Genomic DNA, 21,679 nt, shown 5'->3' with positions numbered 1-21,679 from the left:
GACCTGGGGAATGGTTTCTTGAGGGCCCCCAAGATGGTCAACAGCCAGCGGCAGGACGGGCCGAGAGAAGAAGACGAGCACCGATACCGCCAGCGATACGCTGGGGCTGTACCACCACCCAGGCGGTTCCTGCCAAGGCAGCTCGTAATGGAGCGGGCTCATGTAGCGACGCCGTTTGGTCCTCGTTGGATAGGACCCCACATGGTTATAGAGGAGGCCGGACCTACAACGTACTGGATCCGCAGACACCAGACTGCAGAGCCCAGCAAAGTCCACACCAACGACCTACGTCTGGCTCCTCCACCACATCGACACCCACCTGCGCAGCCCGAACCAGCGCCTTGAGGGAGGGGGTGTCACCAAGTACGAATTGAGCGCCGTTCGATCTGCTTGGCCATTGGTCGTCAACACTACCTACGGATCGGACGGTCGCCAACCAACCACAACGCCCGGTTGATAGGGTTTTACCCAAGGGCGCCTATTTAAGGCGGCCGGGTTTCCATCAGCGGGCCACACACACAGAAGAATTAGCAGCAGAGCAGAGGTTACGATCACTGACGACATTCGACAAGAAATCTCCAGAGAGCGAAACTTCAAAAAGAAGAAATCTTGCGTCCTTTTTAGGGCATAGATTATTTTTTAGCGACGTTGTTAGCAAACTAACCTAATAATTAATTATTTACAGGAATTTTCTTTTTCATAGGAACGGGGCAAGGGCCCAGAAAACAAGAATGTCCGGGTTCACGGGGAACACCGCGAAGGAGCTGGTAGACGCGCTACACAGCATAATCTACGAATTGAAAGAAAACCACAACATCGATGTGGAAAGCATCATGGTCGATGAAGAGAGGATGACAAAGATGGCCAAGAAAAGGCGTCTAACCAACGAGAAAGATGGCGACATAATCGCGCCGAACCGATACCAGGTTCTAGAAGAAATGGAAAACGACCAGGAAGATCTACAGGAAAACAAGAAGGAAATTACAAGAATGTCCCAAATAATAAGGGACGAAAAAGAAGCTAAGAAGAGGCGTGCGCTCAAAAGAGAGCAAGAGAGGCAAAGCGCCAAAAATAAGAACCAACCAAAAGAAGATGAAGATGCAAAGAAAGCGGAAAAGAAGAAAACGGAAAGACCACCACCGATAATCCTCAAGAAGGCGAACGAAGCGGAGAAAGTCCAAAAGATGGCCAAAGAGGCCGGAATAAAATTCGAGGGAAAGATGAGCCAGGAGGGCCTAAAAATATTTACGAAAGAAGTCGAGGATTTTAGAAGCTTGAAAGCGAAATTGGAGATAGGAGAAGTGGAACACCACACCTATCAACTAAGAAGCGAAAAAGAATTAAGGGTAGTCATTAAAGGGATACCCACACCGTACAAGGAAGAAGAAATTTTAAAAGAATTAAAGAGCCAAGAAGTGGCGGCCATCGCAGTAAAAAGAATGACCTCGAAGGGGAAAGAAATAGACATGGTCATGGTGAAAGCCAAAAAAACACCCGAAGGAAAAAGGATCTTCAACGTGGAGAAAGTTCTCGACATGAGGGTAAAAGTCGAGGCCAAACGGAAAAGTGGAAGCGCCGTACAATGCTTCAGATGCCAAGAATTTGGACACGTGAGCTACAGATGCTCGAAAAAGACGAGATGCTATAAATGCGGAGAAGAACACGAAGGCAAGAATTGCCAGGAAAAGATCAGGAAATGCGCCAACTGCGGAGGAGAGCACAGTTTGGCATGGAAAGAATGTCCGGCAAACCCGGACAAAATCAAAGAAGATCGCTACAAAGCGCAACAAGAAATGGCAGAAAAAGCCGAAATAAGGAAAGGAGTATCCTTCGCCAAAATAATGGGAGGAGATAAAAAGAAGGAAGAAAAAGAAGAAAAGAAAGAAGATTTAAGGGAAATTATAAGGCAGATAATAAGGGAGGAACTGTCCACGACGATCAGGGACATATTAAGAGAAGAACTACGCCAATTCAATGGATCAAGAAAACTTTAAGGTCATAACCTGGAATATACATGGACTCTGGGAAAGACGAACAGAGCTCCAAGAATACCTCATCGAAAACAAAATCGACGTAGCGCTATTGAACGAGACACTCCTAAAACCCCAAACGAGAGTAGGAATACCAGGATACCACATATACAGAGATGATAGGAAAGACAACCGGGGCGGAGGAACAGCCGTAATAGCAAGAAATGAAATAAAAATGCGACATCTGGAAAAACCAAAAGAAACGGAATGCACAGTTACGGAAACGGAAATAGAAGGAAAGATCGTAAACCTAGTCGCCATCTATTTAGCACCAAACAGGGAATTGATAGAAGATGAATTAAAAGAGCTACTGACAGACGGCAGAACGACCGTGATAGGAGGAGATTTTAACGCCCATCACACGAGCTGGGGAGGACGATACAAGACCGTAAGAGGAAGAAAAATATGGGAAATAGTCAGACAAACTAACAGCAAGATCAGAGCACCTACTGAAGAAACAAACTTCCCGACCAACGGAACGAGAGGAGACATCATAGACTTCTTCATAACAAAGAACTTGGAGAAACAAGTCGACGTAGAGAGAGACACCGACCTAATCTCAGACCATGCGGCCGTCAGAATGACGTTCCCGAGAACAGGAAGACAGATAAAGAGAGAGACAACGAAGAAGTTCACACTCTGGGAAAAATACAGAGGAATATTAGAAAAATACGAACACAACAAGGACAAGAGCACCGACGAACAAATAGAAAATCTGACAACAGCCATACAAGAGGCGGAGAAGGCAGCCACAATAACTGTGTCAAACAGAGAGAACAGACACTTCCTGACCACAGAGGAGAAGCGATTGGTACAGGAAAAACACAGGGCCAAACAAATGTACCTGAAACATAGAAGACAAGGAGGAACTAAATAGAAAGACAAAGGAAGTAAAAGAAATGATTCAGAAAAAGAACAAATGGAGATGGGATCAAAAAATCAACGATATCAAAGAACGACCCAACGGACTATGGCAAGTCGCCAGGATATACAGAAGGGAAAAAAGGTGTCCTCAGCCGCTACAAGGTAGAAAGGGATACCTATACAAAGATGCAGAGATAGCAGAAGAAATGGCAGAACACTACGAACGAGTATTCACGAACGATCAGACAACGGATATAAAGATAATGAAGATAGACAAAAACAAGGAAGGAACACCAAAACAATGGAAACAAGAAGAAATAGAGAAGATAATCAAAACACTACCAAAAAAGAAATCACCAGGACCCGACGGAATCAGGAACGAAACACTACAACAGGCACCAGAAAACGTCACCGAAGCGGTGACAGCGATTTTAAACAAAACGACAAAGGAAAGAAGATATCCGAAAGCATGGAAAGAGTCGATAATAGTTCCGATACAGAAGAAAGGGAAATATACAACGAAGCCCGAAAACAGAAGACCAATAAGCCTACTGAATTCGATGGGAAAAATACTGGACATACTAATAAAAGAAGAAATCAACGAGTACGTAGAAGAAAACAACATAATACCGGAATACCAGTACGGATTTAGAAAAGAGAGGGGAGCAGTCATGCAAGCGGAAAACCTCACAGAAGAAGTGGAAAAAGCAAAAAGAAAACGAATGAACGCATACGCAGTCCTGCTGGATATGGAGAAGGCATACGATAGGACGTGGAGAGAGGGACTCCTACATAAACTGAGAAAAATAGACACGCCGGCATACCTACAACAGATTATCGCATCATTTCTAGAAGACAGAAGATTCCGAGTAAGAATAGAAGAAGAGCTATTCTTACTCCACTATCTCCCATCCTATACAACGTGATGGCATACGACATACCAAGAAACACAGGAGGAAAGATTCTACAATACGCAGATGATATTGCGATAATAACAGAAGGGAGAGGATATTAGAACGCGATGAGAAAGGCGGAAATAGCGACAGCTAACGTAATAACATGGGCCAAGAAATGGAAGATGAAAATAAATTTAGCTGGAAGAAAATACGCAGAAGACAAAATCAGAATCGGAAGCTCCGTGATAAAAACGAAAAACGCCATCACCTACCTAGGGATAACATTCGACAAAAAGAACAACTTCAAAAGGCACGCGAAGAAAAGAAAGGCTCTCGCCAACAGAACATATGGAAGGCTCTACCGATTGATCATATGGGAAAAGGCAAGAACACAGAGAGAGAAAATGGAGGAAACGAGGAAAAACCTATAAGGTAAAAAAGATAACCATATAACATTTGGAAAAAAAGCAACTAATTCATAGACAGAAGTCTGAAAATTAGTAGAAAAGTCAGAAGAATAAAAAAAAAACCATCAGCGGGCAATTCCAACCGAACTCCGAAGCGACAACAACAGTGACAACAAGCCAGCACTTCAACCGCCAATTCGAAGACGACCCCTTTCGTCTTAAAAAAACCTTTGAGGGTTTTTTTTTGTAAATAAATTATTTCGTTTTATTCAACAACTGTTGTTTCTTCTTCGGCGCAATCCATCCCCCGTAACAATACGTCTGTCCAATTTTGAAGAAGGGCAACCCTGCCGAGATTGTGAATTACAGACCTATAGCGCTGCTGTGTGGTTTCTCGAAGACTTTTGAAAGCGTTCTTTTCAAGCACATCTCATATCATTTAAGCAAGTACATAAGCCCAGTCCAACACGGATTTGTTTGTGGTCGATCCACTGTCACCAATCTGACATGCTTTGCCCAATTTGTTGCTGATGTAATCGACGCTAGAGGGCAGGTAGATGCTGTGTATCTCGTCTTTCGGAAGGCGTTTGATCAGCTGGATCACTTTATCTTATTGAAACTGGTGTGCGGCTTCACTTCCAGAGGATTTTCTCCAACTTCAGGGGTTTCCCAGGGATCCAATTGCTCTTCCTGGCTTTTATTAATGACGTATCCGAGATCTTGGATTGTGAGAAGCTGCTATTCGCGGATGAAAAACCTGATTCGTGTTGAGCATTGGTGCCTCAGCAACCCTTTATCACTTAATATTTCTAAATGTTTTACCATGACATTTTCTAAAAAACTAAACACAATTGACTGTGCATATTACTTGGCCAATCAACCGTTGATGTCCGAACGTAAGTGCTCTGACTTTGGGGTGCTGTTTGACAGTGGACTGACTTTTAACGAACACATTCTTAACTTACTTGCTAATTGTTATAAAATTTACGGGTTTATTGCTCGGAACTGTAATGGTTTGTCCATCAGATGTTTATGTAAGTTGTATTTTGCGTTGATTACCCTGTCTCGTTGATGTCCGATTACGGCAATCAGGTTTCCTACAGAATCTCTCAAAGTATTGTATTGCCATTTTGATAAATTTAAAGATGTATCAAGAGCAAGGCTGTCATCAGGGGTTAATGTGGGCTTTTTTTTCTTTTTTTGAAATAATATATTAGATACTTTGGAAATATCTATATGTTTGAAAAGGTGGTTTAAAATTTTGGCCAGTTCGCGAGATCCATGTGTACCCATTTTTAATCTTGTTGCAAAGATAAGTATTTTCTGACCGCAGAACGTTGGTCCTCCTCTTCTTCTGACGGTAGCTTAACTCCAAAAAGGGTCTTCTTTTAAATTCAGTTGAATTTTGTTGCGGACGTATTGTTTCTCCATTTTTTAGACCCATCGGCCAATTAAATATTGAATGTAACCAAGCATGTTCTCGGATTAGGAAGCGCTTTTTATTATAACAACACTTCTTCCATCTTGCTTGGGTCAACTGAGAAGACCCAAGTACAACCAAACCAAACTCAAAATCACGGGCAGGAAGACTAAGGTAGCCCTTTTGGACTCTTTTTTTATATTTATTTTATTTTATATATGTATTTCTTTTCGTATTTCTTATTGTTATAATTTTGATATAAGTCCAAATAAATATTGTTCATTTAACGACTTGAAAAGTGAACCAAGGATCCATATCAACTGATCCATATCTGACTACTAATACAATAAAAGAATGATGTTAATGAGAATTTAATTTTCAAGTAACAATCATAAAACTAGAATTTTTATTCATCATAACATAATAAGTGTTAATAAATTCCAATAAAACACCACTTGACCATCCACCATTAACCTCCCCAAATTTTTTATCAACCCCTTGATTGGTTTTTCCCGGCCTTTCAGAGTCGTAATAATCGAAAAGAACTCCTCGTTGTTTCCAACTGATCATATTAGCTTTAATCCAATCGCGAGCAAATTGTTCGGCTAAAAATGCAGCAGCCTCACTTCCAGATCTCGCCAACCCTTGCACTATCATCGATTGGATCGGCGCGAAAGCGTTGGGAAAATCCCATTTTTCCCCCGTACTCTCCAAAGTAGCCGGAATGCCCCCTTCGAATTTATTTATACCCAATCTAACCAAATACGAAGCGGCCCTAAACGCTTGTTTCGCTTTTAAACATAAACTATCGTTGTAGGCTTCGACCCAAAGAGGCGTTAAATTGCTGGCTGAGTATTTTTTAATCGGTCGTTGAGAATCTAAATTGTAATCGTACCAAATCCCATCTTTTTCATCCCATAACACCAATTGAATTGTTTTTTTCATATCGCGAGCTAATTCGTACCAATAACTACGTTTTTCTAAGTCTTCGAGGATAAGATACATACTAGAAAGGCGTAAAAACGCTCCGTAAAGAAATGAGTTAAGATCAACTGGTGATATACTCGATGCTCGAATAAAGTTTATGTCGTAAATTTGGGAATTGTTTGATGTGGATAAATTCTCAACCATCCACCGCGATGAAAGACCCCAACCGGATTCATCAGCTGCTTTAATATCGTTAAATATATCTTGTTGGATATCTTCGTCTTCGTTTTCAACCAATTTATAGTCTTCGTTGTACATTTCAGGTCGTGGACCTCGACTTTCCGATACATATCGCGCCATTGATAATCTGAACGGAAAGAATTAATCGCATTGATGAGGGCACGGAACTTTTGTAACAAAACGATACGATTTCCCCCCTCCACTCGTTCTAAAACGATTTTCTCAATAAAAGAATAAATAAAAATATAAAACGTGTACTCTTTTATTGTTAATCCAAAACAGAAAACCAAATCTTTCTAGCTTTCACAGTTTCGGCAATATTGCCAAATTTATAAGATGCTGCAAATGTCATTTTTTTCGAAAATCGTCATATAATTCAAAAACGATACCAGTTAGACCTAAGGTATCCTTAACAAAGTACCATTGAAATTTCACGAGGAATCCAAAAATGCAATAATATACAGGATGTTCCATTTAAAATAACAAAGTTGATATCCAGTTCCGGTAGAAGCGGAAGTCCGCCATTACAGAAACTAATTTTAAAATATGTACAATGTGATTCGATTCAACTTTTATTTGAAACATTTTTTGAAAAACTCAATCATAATTCGGCTAAGGACCGAGGCAACTTAGGTGGGACACCCTGTATATATAAAAATTTTTTTGAGATTATTGATCAAATCAAAAAATTTTGTTAACAAAATTTGTTTAGAATTACTTCAGGAACAGTGTTTGTTAATACATTGAAATTTTAATTTCCCTCTGAATAATATGCAATCAAAATTAATTATCTCGATAATTATTGTTTTTATCAAAAAATGTTTTAAATAAAATTTGTTTCAATTTCGATTTTGAATCAATTATCTTAATAAAATTTTTTTACATCTCTATTAATTAAGCATTTAAGTATAATTATGTATAAAAGCGGAAAAATTATTATTTTGAGGTTATCTCCTTAATTATTGATTAAATCAAAAAAAATTGTTGACAAAGTTTGTTTGGAATTGTTTCAGGAACAATTTTTGTTAATTTCTAACTTAAAATTTTAATTTCCCACTGAACAGTATGGTACAAAAATTAATATTTTTGAGGTTATATCCTTATTGTTGATTTAATCAAAAAATTTTGTTAACAAAATTTGTTTAGAATTACTTCAGGAACAGTGTTTGTTAATACATTTTTTTGCTAACTTGAAATTTTAATTTCCCTCTGAATAGTATGCTATCAAAATTAATTATTGTTTTTATTAAAAAATGTTTTAAACAAAATTTGTTTCAATTTCGATTTTGAATCAATTATCTTAATAAAAAATTTTTACATCTCTATTAATTAACCATCTAAGTATAATTATGTATAAAAAGGGAAAAATTATTATTTTGAGGTTATCTCCTTAATTATTGATTAAATCAAAAAAAAAATGTTGACAAAATTTGTTTGGAATTGTTTCAGGAACAATTTTTGTTAACACAATTTTTTTCTAACTTGAAATTTTAATTTCCCACTGAATAGTATGGTACAAAAATTAATATTTTTGAGGTTATATCCTTATTGTTGATTTAATCAAAAAATGTTGTTAACAAAATTTGTTTAGAATTACTTCAGGAACAGTGTTTGTTAATAAAATTTTTTGCTAACTTAAAATTTTAATTTCCCTCTGAATAGTATGCTATCAAAATTAATTAATCTCAACAATTATTGTTTTTATTAAAAAATGTTTTAAATAAAATTTGTTTCAATTTCGATTTTGAATCAATTATCTTAATAAAAATTTTTTACATCTCTATTAATTAAGCATCCAAGTGTAATTATGTATAAAAACGGAAAAATTATTATTTTGAGGTTATCTCCTTAATCATTGATTAAATCAAAAAAAAATGTTGACAAAGTTTGTTTAAAATTGTTTCAGGAACAATTTTTGTTAACACAATTTTTTTCTAACTTAAAATTTTAATTTCCCACTGAATAGTATGGTACAAAAATTAATATTTTTGAGGTTATATCCTCATTGTTGATTTAATCAAAAAATGTTGTTAACAAAATTTGTTTAGAATTACTTCAGGAACAGTGTTTGTTAATACATTTTTTGCTAACTTGAAATTTTAATTTCCCTCTGAATAGTATGCTATCAAAATTAATTATTGTTTTTATTAAAAAATGTTTTAAACAAAATTTGTTTCAATTTCGATTTTGAATCAATTATCTTAATAAAAATTTTTTACATCTCTATTAATTAACCATCTAAGTATAATTATGTATAAAAACGGAAAAATTATTATTTTGAGGTTATCTCCTTAATCATTGATTAAATTAAAAAAAAATGTTGACAAAGTTTGTTTAAAATTGTTTCAGGAACAATTTTTGTTAACACAATTTTTTTCTAACTTAAAATTTTAATTTCCCACTGAATAGTATGGTACAAAAATTAATATTTTTGAGGTTATATCCTTATTGTTGATTTAATCAAAAAATTTTGTTAACAAAATTTGTTTAGAATTACTTCAGGAACAGTGTTTGTTAATACAATTTTTTGCTAACTTTAAATTTTAATTTCCCTCTGAATAGTATGGTATCAAAATTAATTATCTCAACAATTATTGTTTTTATTAAAAAATGATTTAAATAAAATTTGTTTCAATTTCGATTTTGAATCAATTATCTTAATAAAAAATTTTTACATCTCTATTAATTAAGCATTTAAGTATAATTATGTACAAAAACGGAAAAACTATTATTTTGAGGTTATCTCCTTAATTATTGATTAAATCAAAAAAAATTGTTGACAAAGTTTGTTTAAAATTGTTTCAGGAACAATTTTTGTTAACACAATTTTTTTCTAACTTAAAATTTTAATTTCCCACTGAATAGTATGGTACAAAAATTAATATTTTTGAGGTTATATCCTCATTGTTGATTTAATCAAAAAATGTTGTTAACAAAATTTGTTTAGAATTACTTCAGGAACAGTGTTTGTTAATACATTTTTTTGCTAACTTGAAATTTTAATTTCCCTCTGAATAGTATGCTATCAAAATTAATTATTGTTTTTATTAAAAAATGTTTTAAATAAAATTTGTTTCAATTTCGATTTTGAATCAATTATCTTAATAAAAAATTTTTACATCTCTATTAATTAACCATCTAAGTATAATTATGTATAAAAACGGAAAAATTATTATTTTGAGGTTATCTCCTTAATTATTGATTAAATCAAAAAAAATTGTTGACAAAGTTTGTTTGGAATTGTTTCAGGAACAATTTTTGTTAACACAATTTTTTTCTAACTTAAAATTTTAATTTCCCACTGAATAGTATGGTACAAAAATTAATATTTTGAGGTTATATCCTTATTGTTGATTTAATCAAAAAATTTTGTTAACAAAATTTGTTTAGAATTACTTCAGGAACAGTGTTTGTTAATAAAAATTTTTGCTAACTTGACATTTTAATTTCCCTCTGAATAGTATGCTATCAAAATTAATTATCTCAATAATTATTGTTTTTATTAAAAAATGTTTTAAATAAAATTTGTTTCAATTTCGATTTTGAATCAATTATCTTAATAAAATTTTTTTACATCTCTATTAATTAACCATCTATGTATAATTATGTATAAAAACGGAAAAATTATTATTTTGAGGTTATCTCCTTAATCATTGATTAAATCAAAAAAAAATGTTGACAAAGTTTGTTTAAAATTGTTTCAGGAACAATTTTTGTTAACACAATTTTTTCTAACTTAAAATTTTAATTTCCCACTGAACAGTATGGTACAAAAATTAATATTTTTGAGGTTATATCCTCATTGTTGATTTAATCAAAAAATTTTGTTAACAAAATTTGTTTAGAATTACTTCAGGAACAGTGTTTGTTAATACAATTTTTTGCTAACTTGAAATTTTAATTTCCCTCTGAATAGTATGCTATCAAAATTAATTATTGTTTTTATTAAAAAATGTTTTAAACAAAATTTGTTTCAATTTCGATTTTGAATCAATTATCTTAATAATAAATTTTTACATCTCTATTAATTAAGCATCTAAGTATAATTATGTATAAAAACGGAAAAATTATTATTTTGAGGTTATCTCCTTAATCATTGATTAAATCAAAAAAAAATGTTGACAAAGTTTGTTTGAAATTGTTTCAGGAACAATTTTTGTTAATTTCTAACTTAAAATTTTAATTTCCCACTGAATAGTATGCTACAAAAATTAATATTTTTGAGGTTATATCCTTATTGTTGATTTAATCAAAAAATTTTGTTAACAAAATTTGTTTAGAATTACTTCAGGAACAGTGTTTGTTAATAAAAATTTTTGCTAACTTGACATTTTAATTTCCCTCTGAATAGTATGCTATCAAAATTAATTATCTCAATAATTATTGTTTTTATTAAAAAATGTTTTAAATAAAATTTGTTTCAATTTCGATTTTGAATCAATTATCTTAATAAAATTTTTTTACATCTCTATTAATTAAGCATCTAAGTGTAATTATGTATAAAAACGGAAAAATTATTATTTTGAGGTTATCTCCTTAATCATTGATTAAATCAAAAAAAATTGTTGACAAAGTTTGTTTGGAATTGTTTCAGGAACAATTTTTGTTTACACAATTTTTTTCTAACTTAAAATTTTAATTTCCCACTGAACAGTATGGTAATCGTATCGTCTTGTTACAAAAGTTCCGTGCCCTGATTATTAAATTAAATTTATTACCTCAACCCGTCAATATTCACCTTGGTGAGTTTATTTTCGACCCACCATTGAAGTTCGAGGTCTAAATACTTTATGATTGTTCTCAACCAATTAAAATCCCTCGTTTTAAGCAGATAGTCCCAAACCATGAATGTTAATAAAGGGGGTTGTGATCTACTCGCGTGATATAAACGATTCTTTCCAGGAATGAAACCGAATTGTTTGATGAGGTGGATAAAATTGTCGATGATTCCTTTCGCTGTTTTATCCATTTCGCACAAAAGTAGTCCTTGAATAACCCAATAAGAACTCCAATACTCCAACTCGTTAACACCCCCGGAAGTAACAAAGTATCCATTTGGAACGTACAACAACGATGAATGCTTTTCAATGTTTTGATCGTTTATTTTTCTCCCCAAACTATGATACAACCCGATTAAGTATCTCGTGAATTGCTTCATTTCTGCATCTTGAATGTAATCGATGAACCACGGGTCGTTTTTAAAATCTTCCGGCTGCCAATTAGTTACACCTTGATTTTCTTGGGCGAAATTCGATAACACGAACCCTTTGACTGCTCCGGTAGGGGGTGATTTATTATCGTCTAACCCCTTAAATAATTTCTGCCATTTAACGGTGACTTCATCGTTGGTTTCTCTCGTTGTCATATCCACGAACGTTTTCGATTTGGGAAACATTCCGCTTAATTGTACCGTTTCCAGAAATGGTCCTTCGCAGTATAATTGACTTTGGCATGCCGATAATTGATACGAGTTAGTTTGAGAATTAATTTCAAATTGTAAGAAAGACAGAAATGTTGAGATAAGAAAGGATTTTAACATTTTTAACGAATTATTGTGTTAATTTTATCGAATTGATGCGTATAAAAACGACGGAGATGCTTGTTGTAGATGTGGTGGGAGTTTTATGGGTTATTGTTGTAATTTTATTTATTTAGCTTATTATTTTTGAATTAATACCAAGTAAACAAGAAAACCTTGGATATAATACGACTAAAATATGTTTAGCAGATAATAATATTGTTGAGGAATTGTTATTTTACATAGTAAAAAGATAATCTTAAATTCCATTACCGTACTATTCAGAGGGAAATTAAAAAGTTGATAATTTTAAAAAATAGTGCCAACGAAAGTTGTTCCTTTTCTAATTTTTAACAAGTTTTATTTGAAAAATATTTTGATACAAACAATAATTAGAAAGATAATTTTAAATTCCATTACCGTACTATTCAGAGGGAAATTAAAAAGTTGATAATTTTAAAAAATTGTGCCAACAAAAGTTGTTCCTTTTCTAATTCTTAACAAGTTTTATTTGAAAAATATTTTGATACAAACAATAATTACGAAGATAATTTTAAATTCTATTACCGTACTGTTCAGAGGGAAATTAAAAAGTTGATAATTTTAAGAAATTGTGCCAACTAAAGTTGTTCCTTTTCTAATTCTTAACAAGTTTTATTTGAAAAATATTTTGATACAAACAATAATTAGAAAGATAATCTTAAATTCCATTACCATACTATTCAGAGGGAAATTAAAAAGTTGATAATTTTAAGAAATTGTGCCAACAAAAGTTGTTCCTTTTCTAATTTTTAACAAGTTTTATTTGAAAAATTTTTTGATACGAACAATAATTAGAAAGATAATTTTAAATTCTATTTCCGTACTGTTCAGAGGGAAATTAAAAAGTTGATAAATTTAAGAAATTGTGCCAACAAAAGTTGTTCCTTTCCTAATTCTTAACAAGTTTTATTTGAAAAATATTTTGATACAAACAATAATTAGAAAGATAATTTTAAATTCTATTACCGTACTATTCAGAGGGAAATTAAAAAGTTGATAATTTTAAGAAATTGTGCCAACAAAAGTTGTTCCTTTTCTAATTCTTAAAAAGTTTTATTTGAAAAATATTTTGATACAAACAATAATTAGAAAGATAATTTTAAATTCTATTACCGTACTATTCAGAGGGAAATTAAAAAGTTGATAATTTTAAGAAATTGTGCCAACAAAAGTTGTTCCTTTCCTAATTCTTAACAAGTTTTATTTGAAAAATATTTTGATGCAAACAATAATTAGAAAGATAATTTTAAATTCGATTACCGTACTATTCAGAGGGAAATTAAAAAGTTGATAATTTTAAGAAATTGTGCCTACAAAAGTTGTTCCTTCTCTAATTTTGAACAAGTTTTATTTGAAAAATATTTTGATACAATCAATAATTAGAAAGATAATCTTAAATTCCATTACCGTACTATTCAGAGGGAAATTAAAAAGTTGATAATTTTAAGAAATTGTGCCAACAAAAGTTGTTCCTTTCCTAATTTTTAACAAGTTTTATTTGAAAAATATTTTGATACAAACAATAATTAGAAAGATAATTTTAAATTCCATTACCGTACTATTCAGAGGGAAATTAAAAAGTTGATAATTTTAGGAAATTGTGCCTACAAAAGTTGTTCCTTTTCTAATTCTTAACAAGTTTTATTTGAAAAATATTTTGATACAATCAATAATTAGAAAGATAATCTTAAATTCCATTACCGTACTATTCAGAGGGAAATTAAAAAGTTGATAATTTTAAGAAATTGTGCCAACTAAAGTTGTTCCTTTTCTAATTTTTAACAAGTTTTATTTAAAAAATATTTTGATATAAACAATAATTAGAAAGATAATTTTAAATTCCATTACCGTACTATTCAGAGGGAAATTAAAAAGATGATAATTTTAAGAAATTGTGCCAACTAAAGTTGTTCCTTTTCTAATTTTTAACAAGTTTTATTTGAAAAATATTTTGATACAAACAATAATTAGAAAGATAATTTTAAATTCCATTACCGTACTATTCAGAGGGAAATTAAAAAGTTGACAATTTTAAGAAATTGTGCCAACGAAAGTTGTTCCTTTCCTAATTCTTAACAAGTTTTATTTGAAAAATATTTTGATACAAACAATAATTAGAAAGATAATTTTAAATTCTATTACCGTACTGTTCAGAGGGAAATCAAAAAGTTGATAATTTTAAGAAATTGTGCCAACAAAAGTTGTTCCTTTTCTAATTTTGAACAAGTTTTATTTGAAAAATATTTTGATACAAACAATAATTAGAAAGATAACTTTAAATTCTATTACCGTACTGTTCAGAGGGAAATTAAAAAGTTGATAATTTTAAGAAATTGTGGCAACAAAAGTTGTTCCTTTTTTAATTCTTAACAAGTTTTATTTGAAAAATATTTTGATACAAATAATAATTAGAAAGATAATTTTAAATTCCATTACCGTACTATTCAGAGGGAAATTAATAAGTTGATAATTTTAAGAAATTGTGCCAACTGAAGTTGTTCCTTTCCTAATTCTTAACAAGTTTTATTTGAAAAATATTTTGATACAAACAATAATTAGAAAGATAATCTTAAATTCCATTACCGTACTATTCAGAGGGAAATTAAAAAGTTGATAATTTTAAGAAATTGTGCCAACGAAAGTTGATCCTTTCCTAATTTTTAACAAGTTTTATTTGAAAAATATTTTGATACAAACAATAATTAGAAAGATAATTTTAAATTCCATTACCGTACTATTCAGAGGGAAATTAAAAAGTTGATAATTTTAAAAAATTGTGCCAACAAAAGTTGTTCCTTTCCTAATTCTTAACAAGTTTTATTTGAAAAATATTTTGATACAAACAATAATTAGAAAGATAATCTTAAATTCCATTACCGTACTATTCAGAGGGAAATTAAAAAGTTGATAATTTTAAGAAATTGTGTCAACTAAAGTTGTTCCTTTTCTAATTTTTAACAAGTTTTATTTGAAAAAAATTTTGATGCAAACAATAATTAGAAAGATAATCTTAAATTTCATTACCGTACTATTCAGAGGGAAATTAAAAAGTTGATAATTTTAAGAAATTATGCCAACAAAAGTTGTTCCTTTCCTAATTCTTAACAAGTTTTATTTGAAAAATATTTTGATACAAACAATAATTAGAAAGATAATTTTAAATTCTATTACCGTACTATTCAGAGGGAAATTAAAAAGTTGATAATTTTAGGAAATTGTGCCTACAAAAGTTGTTCCTTTTCTAATTCTTAACAAGTTTTATTTGAAAAATATATTGATACAAACAATAATTAGAAAGATAATTTTAAATTCCATTACCGTACTATTCAGAGGGAAATTAAAAAGTTGATAATTTTAAGAAATTGTGCCAACAAAAGTTGTTCCTTTTCTAATTCTTAACAAGTTTTATTTGAAAAATATTTTGATACAAACAATAATTAGAAAGATAATTTTAAATTCCATTACCGTACTATTCAGAGGGAAATTAAAAAGTTGATAATTTTAAAAAATTGTGCCAACAAAAGTTGTTCCTTTCCTAATTCTTAACAAGTTTTATTTGAAAAATATTTTGATACAAACAATAATTAGAAAGATAATCTTAAATTCCATTACCGTACTATTCAGAGGGAAATTAAAAAGTTGATAATTTTAAGAAATTGTGTCAACTAAAGTTGTTCCTTTTCTAATTTTTAACAAGTTTTATTTGAAAAAAATTTTGATGCAAACAATAATTAGAAAGATAATCTTAAATTTCATTACCGTACTATTCAGAGGGAAATTAAAAAGTTGATAATTTTAAGAAATTATGCCAACAAAAGTTGTTCCTTTCCTAATTCTTAACAAGTTTTATTTGAAAAATATTTTGATACAAACAATAATTAGAAAGATAATTTTAAATTCTATTACCGTACTATTCAGAGGGAAATTAAAAAGTTGATAATTTTAGGAAATTGTGCCTACAAAAGTTGTTCCTTTTCTAATTCTTAACAAGTTTTATTTGAAAAATATATTGATACAAACAATAATTAGAAAGATAATTTTAAATTCCATTACCGTACTATTCAGAGGGAAATTAAAAAGTTGATAATTTTAAGAAATTGTGCCAACAAAAGTTGTTCCTTTTCTAATTCTTAACAAGTTTTATTTGAAAAATATTTTGATACAAACAATAATTAGAAAGATAATTTTAAATTCCATTACCGTACTATTCAGAGGGAAATTAAAAAGTTGATAATTTTAAGAAATTGTGCCAACAAAAGTTGTTCCTTTCCTAATTTTTAAAAAGTTTTATTTGAAAAATATTTTGATACAAACAATAATTAGAAAGATAATTTTAAATTCTATTACCGTACTATTCAGAGGGAAATTAAAAAGTTGATAATTTTAAGAAATTGTGCCAACAAAAGTTGTTCCTTTCCTAATTCTTAACAAGTTTTATTTGAAAAATATTTTGATACAAACAATAATTAGAAAGATAATTTTAAATTCCATTACCGTACTATTCAGAGGGAAATTAAAAAGTTGATAATTTTAAGAAATTGTGCCAACAAAAGTTGTTCCTTTCCTAATTCTTAACAAGTTTTATTTGAAAAATATTTTGATACAAACAATAATTAGAAAGATAATCTTAAATTCCACTACCGTACTATTCAGAGGGAAATTAAAAAGTTGATAATTTTAAAAAATTGTGCCAACAAAAGTTGTTCCTTTCCTAATTCTTAACAAGTTTTATTTGAAAAATATTTTGATACAAACAATAATTAGAAAGATAATTTTAAATTCTATTACCGTACTGTTCAGAGGGAAATTAAAAAGTTGATAATTTTAAGAAATTGTGCCAACAAAAGTTGTTCCTTTCCTAATTCTTAACAAGTTTTATTTGAAAAATATTTTGATACAAACAATAATTAGAATGATAATCTTAAATTCCATTACCGTACTATTCAGAGGGAAATTAAAAAGTTGATAATTTTAAGAAATTGTGCCAACAAAAGTTGTTCCTTTCCTAATTCTTAACAAGTTTTATTTGAAAAATATTTTGATACAAACAATAATTAGAAAGATAATTTTAAATTCTATTACCGTACTGTTCAGAGGGAAATTAAAAAGTTGATAATTTTAAGAAATTGTGCCAACAAAAGTTGTTCCTTTCCTAATTTTTAACAAGTTTTATTTGAAAAATATTTTGATACAAACAATAATTAGAAAGATAATTTTAAATTCCATTACCGTACTATTCAGAGGGAAATTAAAAAGTTGATAATTTTAAAAAATTGTGCCAACAAAAGTTGTTCCTTTCCTAATTTTTAACAAGTTTTATTTGAAAAATATTTTGATACAAATAATAATTAGAAAGATAATTTTAAATTCTATTACCGTACTGTTCAGAGGGAAATTAAAAAGTTGATAATTTTAAGAAATTGTGTCAACAAAAGTTGTTCCTTTCCTAATTCTTAACAAGTTTTATTTGAAAAATATTTTGATACAAACAATAATTAGAAAGATAATCTTAAATTCCATTACCGTACTATTCAGAGGGAAATTAAAAAGTTGATAATTTTAAGAAATTGTGCCAACAAAAGTTGTTCCTTTCCTAATTCTTAACAAGTTTTATTTGAAAAATATTTTGATACAAACAATAATTAGAAAGATAATTTTAAATTCTATTACCGTACTATTCAGAGGGAAATTAAAAAGTTGATAATTTTAAGAAATTGTGCCAACAAAAGTTGTTCCTTTCCTAATTCTTAACAAGTTTTATTTGAAAAATATTTTGATACAAACAATAATTAGAAAGATAATTTTAAATTCCATTACCGTACTATTCAGAGGGAAATTAAAAAGTTGATAATTTTAAGAAATTGTGCCAACAAAAGTTGTTCCTTTCCTAATTCTTAACAAGTTTTATTTGAAAAATATTTTGATACAAACAATAATTAGAAAGATAATCTTAAATTCCACTACCGTACTATTCAGAGGGAAATTAAAAAGTTGATAATTTTAAAAAATTGTGCCAACAAAAGTTGTTCCTTTCCTAATTCTTAACAAGTGTTATTTGAAAAATATTTTGATACAAACAATAATTAGAAAGATAATTTTAAATTCGATTACCGTACTATTCAGAGGGAAATTAAAAATTTGATAATTTTAAGAAATTGTGCCAACGAAAGTTGTTCCTTTCCTAATTTTTAACAAGTTTTATTTGAAAAATATTTTGATACAAACAATAATTAGAAAGATAATTTTAAATTCCATTACCGTACTATTCAGAGGGAAATTAAAAAGTTGATAATTTTAAAAAATTGTGCCAACAAAAGTTGTTCCTTTCCTAATTTTTAACAAGTTTTATTTGAAAAATATATTGATACAAACAATAATTAGAAAGATAATTTTAAATTCCATTACCGTACTATTCAGAGGGAAATTAAAAAGTTGATAATTTTAAAAAATTGTGCCAACAAAAGTTGTTCCTTTTCTAATTTTGAACAAGTTTTATTTGAAAAATATTTTGATACAAACAATAATTACGAAGATAATTTTAAATTCTATTACCGTACTATTCAGAGGGAAATTAAAAAGTTGATAATTTTAGGAAATTGTGCCTACAAAAGTTGTTCCTTTTCTAATTTTGAACAAGTTTTATTTGAAAAATATTTTGATATAAACAATAATTAGAAAGATAATTTTAAATTCGATTACCGTACTATTCAGAGGGAAATTAAAAAGTTGATAATTTTAAGAAATTGTGCCAACAAAAGTTGTTCTTTTTCTAATTTTGAACAAGTTTTATTTAAAAAATATTTTGATACAAACAATAATTAGAAAGATAATTTTAAATTCCATTACCGTACTATTCAGAGGGAAATTAAAAAGTTGATAATTTTAAGTTGTATGCGTTTTGTTACAAAAATTCCGTGCCCTGGTAATAATCATTTACATAATACTAAAACATTAAGTTAATAATTAAAAATAAAACAACATATCCCATCTTCGAAACTAACACACCATCACCACTTCTAACCAACGTACCATATGGAAAAATGAAGCTATGTATAATGGATAACACGGCAGCATTAGTAGTGGCGTATCCATAACGTTGAACTAATTTTCGATCTTCTTTCGCGATATATCGACTCGCACCGGGGTTTGTAACGTCGTAATTGAGCACTATCGATTTTGTTTTCCTGTAGCAAATAAACGTCGTTTGAAGAAACTTTGTGGCAAATTGTTCCGCTAAATATGTCGCTTCCGGATCGTTCGTGTCGCGTAATCCATCTATTATCATCAATTGGGAAGAAGGCCAAGCGTTGGGGAAATCCCATTCCTCGTTCGATTCAAACGTTGAGGCGGGAATTCCCCCGTCGAATTTATCAATCTCTTCTTTATGAAGATACTCCACGATTTTAGCACCGTAACTAGCACGAACTTCGTTATTGGAACTTTTTTGATAAGCTCTCGTCCAAAGCGGAACTAAGTTGCTTGCATAAAAAAATGCTCTATGTTCGTTTTTATCAATGTCGTAGTCGTACCAAGTTCCATCTGTTTCGTTCCAAAGAACTTGTTGTATTGCTTCAAGTATATTTTCAGCGTTTTCCCTCCAATTTAGACTTTTGGTTTGTCCGCCAATTTTTGCGTAAAGTTTCGATAGCTCGTCGAAACTTCCATAAATTAAAGCGTTTAAATCAACGGGGATTATCCTAGATAAGTTGGTGTAACGAGGGTGTCCTTTTCTACCATCTAAAGGGCCATCTTTTCGATTTTTGTTAAAAATCCATCTCGAAGAAAACAACCATCCGCTTTCATCGGCGCTTTTAAATTCGTTTCCATGCATTTGTCGATATTTCTTTACGGGTTCGGTCATCTCAAAATCACCTTTTAAGTTTTCTAATCGTAATCCTTTACTTCGCACTTTGTATTGGGCGAGTTTGTATTCTTCCCCTTGCTTTTTTATTGTAATAAAACGCTTTTGTTTCCAGTATTCCATCTCTTTGGCAACTGTGTCTATGTTATTTCGAACCCAATGCAAATCGTTGGTTTTGTTTAAATAAAGTGAAACCATTTTGGCAAAAACTGGCGGACCGGATCTGTCTAAATATTGTATTCTAGATCGGGAAGGAATGAAACCGTAATTTTTTATTAAATAAATCATGTTGTTTAACATTCCTTGAGCTGTTAGGAACATTTTCGAGACTAAAACTCCTTGCAGGATTAAATAACTATCTAGGTAGCGCCACTCCGTGGTGTCATTTGCTAACCCAATAAAACCGTTGGGAAGATCAATCATGGAGCGGCGATCGGGTTCCTTTTTTACAACATCCGGAACGATCCATCCTAACGAAGGCCACATCGTTATTACAGTGATCGCAAAAGCTTGCACATTTTTATTATAAATCATCGTAACAAACCTCGAGAATGTTGTAAAATCCATCGGAGTCCAATGTTCCAAATCACCACCATAAGCAAAATTATTCTTAAAGAACTCACTAAATACATTAACAGCCTCCTCCATGTTTCTCCCATCGTAATAATCAGCGATAAGTTTATCACTTTTTTCGCGAATTATTTTTGGGGAATCCAAAAGCCTCACGCTTGCATATTTAATTGGATCCAACCCCGTTTTGCAATAAATGGCGCAAACAAACATGATGGTTTTACTTTGGGTGCTTTGACAAAAAATAACGTGATCGCATGATGTGGAATTATCGTACTTAGGACTTAAATCGGGTCCCCATATCAACCAGGTTTGATGGGAGGAAATGGTTCGAAAAAAACAGATTAAAAGGAAATGTGTAAGAAACGTTGACATGAAGAAATTTGAAATGTGTTTGATTGATGTCAAAATAATAATAAATCAATACTTAATATACATAATCCATAATCAGGTAAAGCATAACGAGGACAGTTCTTAATGTATGTAGCAAGAAACATCAAAACGTCAAAATGGGCAATTTTGGTTATAAACATAGATTGTAACTCAAGAACCAAAATCGATAGAAAGAAACGCCACTAACAAAAATTGTTCATAATGAACCCAAGATATATAATCCATAACCAGGTAAAGCCTAAAAATGACAGTTCTTTATGTATGTAGCAAGAAATGTCAAACTGGACAATTTTGGTTATAAACATAGATTGTAACTCAAGAACCAAAATCGATAGAAAGAAACGCCACTAACAAAAATTGTTCATAATGAACCCAAGATATATAATCCATAACCAGGTAAAGCCTAAAAATGACAGTTCTTTATGTATGTAGCAAGAAATGTCAAAAAGGACAATTTTGGTTATAAACATAGATTGTAACTCAAGAACCAAAACCGATAGAAAGAAACGTC

The 21,679-nt window shown here is 30.7% G+C and overlaps 2 protein-coding genes across 2 annotated transcripts; both read right to left on the bottom strand.

Moving 5' to 3' along the window:
* Positions 1 to 5,978: 5,978 nt before the first annotated feature.
* On the bottom strand, positions 5,979 to 12,393 carry LOC111422066 (trehalase-like). Its single transcript, XM_071195763.1, has 2 exons — positions 11,503 to 12,393; positions 5,979 to 6,911 (listed from the first exon to the last, which is right to left on the bottom strand). The coding sequence occupies exons 1-2, from the start codon at positions 12,321 to 12,323 to the stop codon at positions 5,996 to 5,998; spliced, it is 1,737 nt and encodes a 578-aa protein (XP_071051864.1). The 5' UTR covers positions 12,324 to 12,393; the 3' UTR covers positions 5,979 to 5,995.
* A 6,751-nt stretch (positions 12,394 to 19,144) lies between these two features.
* Positions 19,145 to 21,205, bottom strand: LOC111422647 (trehalase-like). Its single transcript, XM_023055868.2, has one exon. It carries the CDS (start codon positions 21,148 to 21,150, stop codon positions 19,288 to 19,290), a length of 1,863 nt encoding a protein of 620 aa, XP_022911636.2. The 5' UTR covers positions 21,151 to 21,205; the 3' UTR covers positions 19,145 to 19,287.
* Positions 21,206 to 21,679: the final 474 nt, after the last annotated feature.

The sequence above is a fragment of the Onthophagus taurus genome, chromosome 5, assembly GCF_036711975.1.
Source record: "Onthophagus taurus isolate NC chromosome 5, IU_Otau_3.0, whole genome shotgun sequence".
Classification (NCBI taxonomy): Eukaryota; Metazoa; Arthropoda; class Insecta; order Coleoptera; family Scarabaeidae; genus Onthophagus; species Onthophagus taurus.
This window is presented reverse-complemented; position numbering and strand designations above follow the sequence as displayed.

What these genes read in the sequence shown, in the direction of transcription:
- LOC111422066 (XM_071195763.1), bottom strand. Translation starts at nt 12,323, where the DNA reads ATGTTAAAATCCTTTCTTATCTCAACATTTCTGTCTTTCTTACAATTT. An exon ending in GTGAATATTGACGGGTTGAG is followed by an intron (nt 6,912 to 11,502) that starts GTAATAAATTTA and finishes CTTTCCGTTCAG; the next exon opens with ATTATCAATGGCGCGATATG.
- LOC111422647 (XM_023055868.2), bottom strand. Translation starts at nt 21,150, where the DNA reads ATGTCAACGTTTCTTACACATTTCCTTTTAATCTGTTTTTTTCGAACC.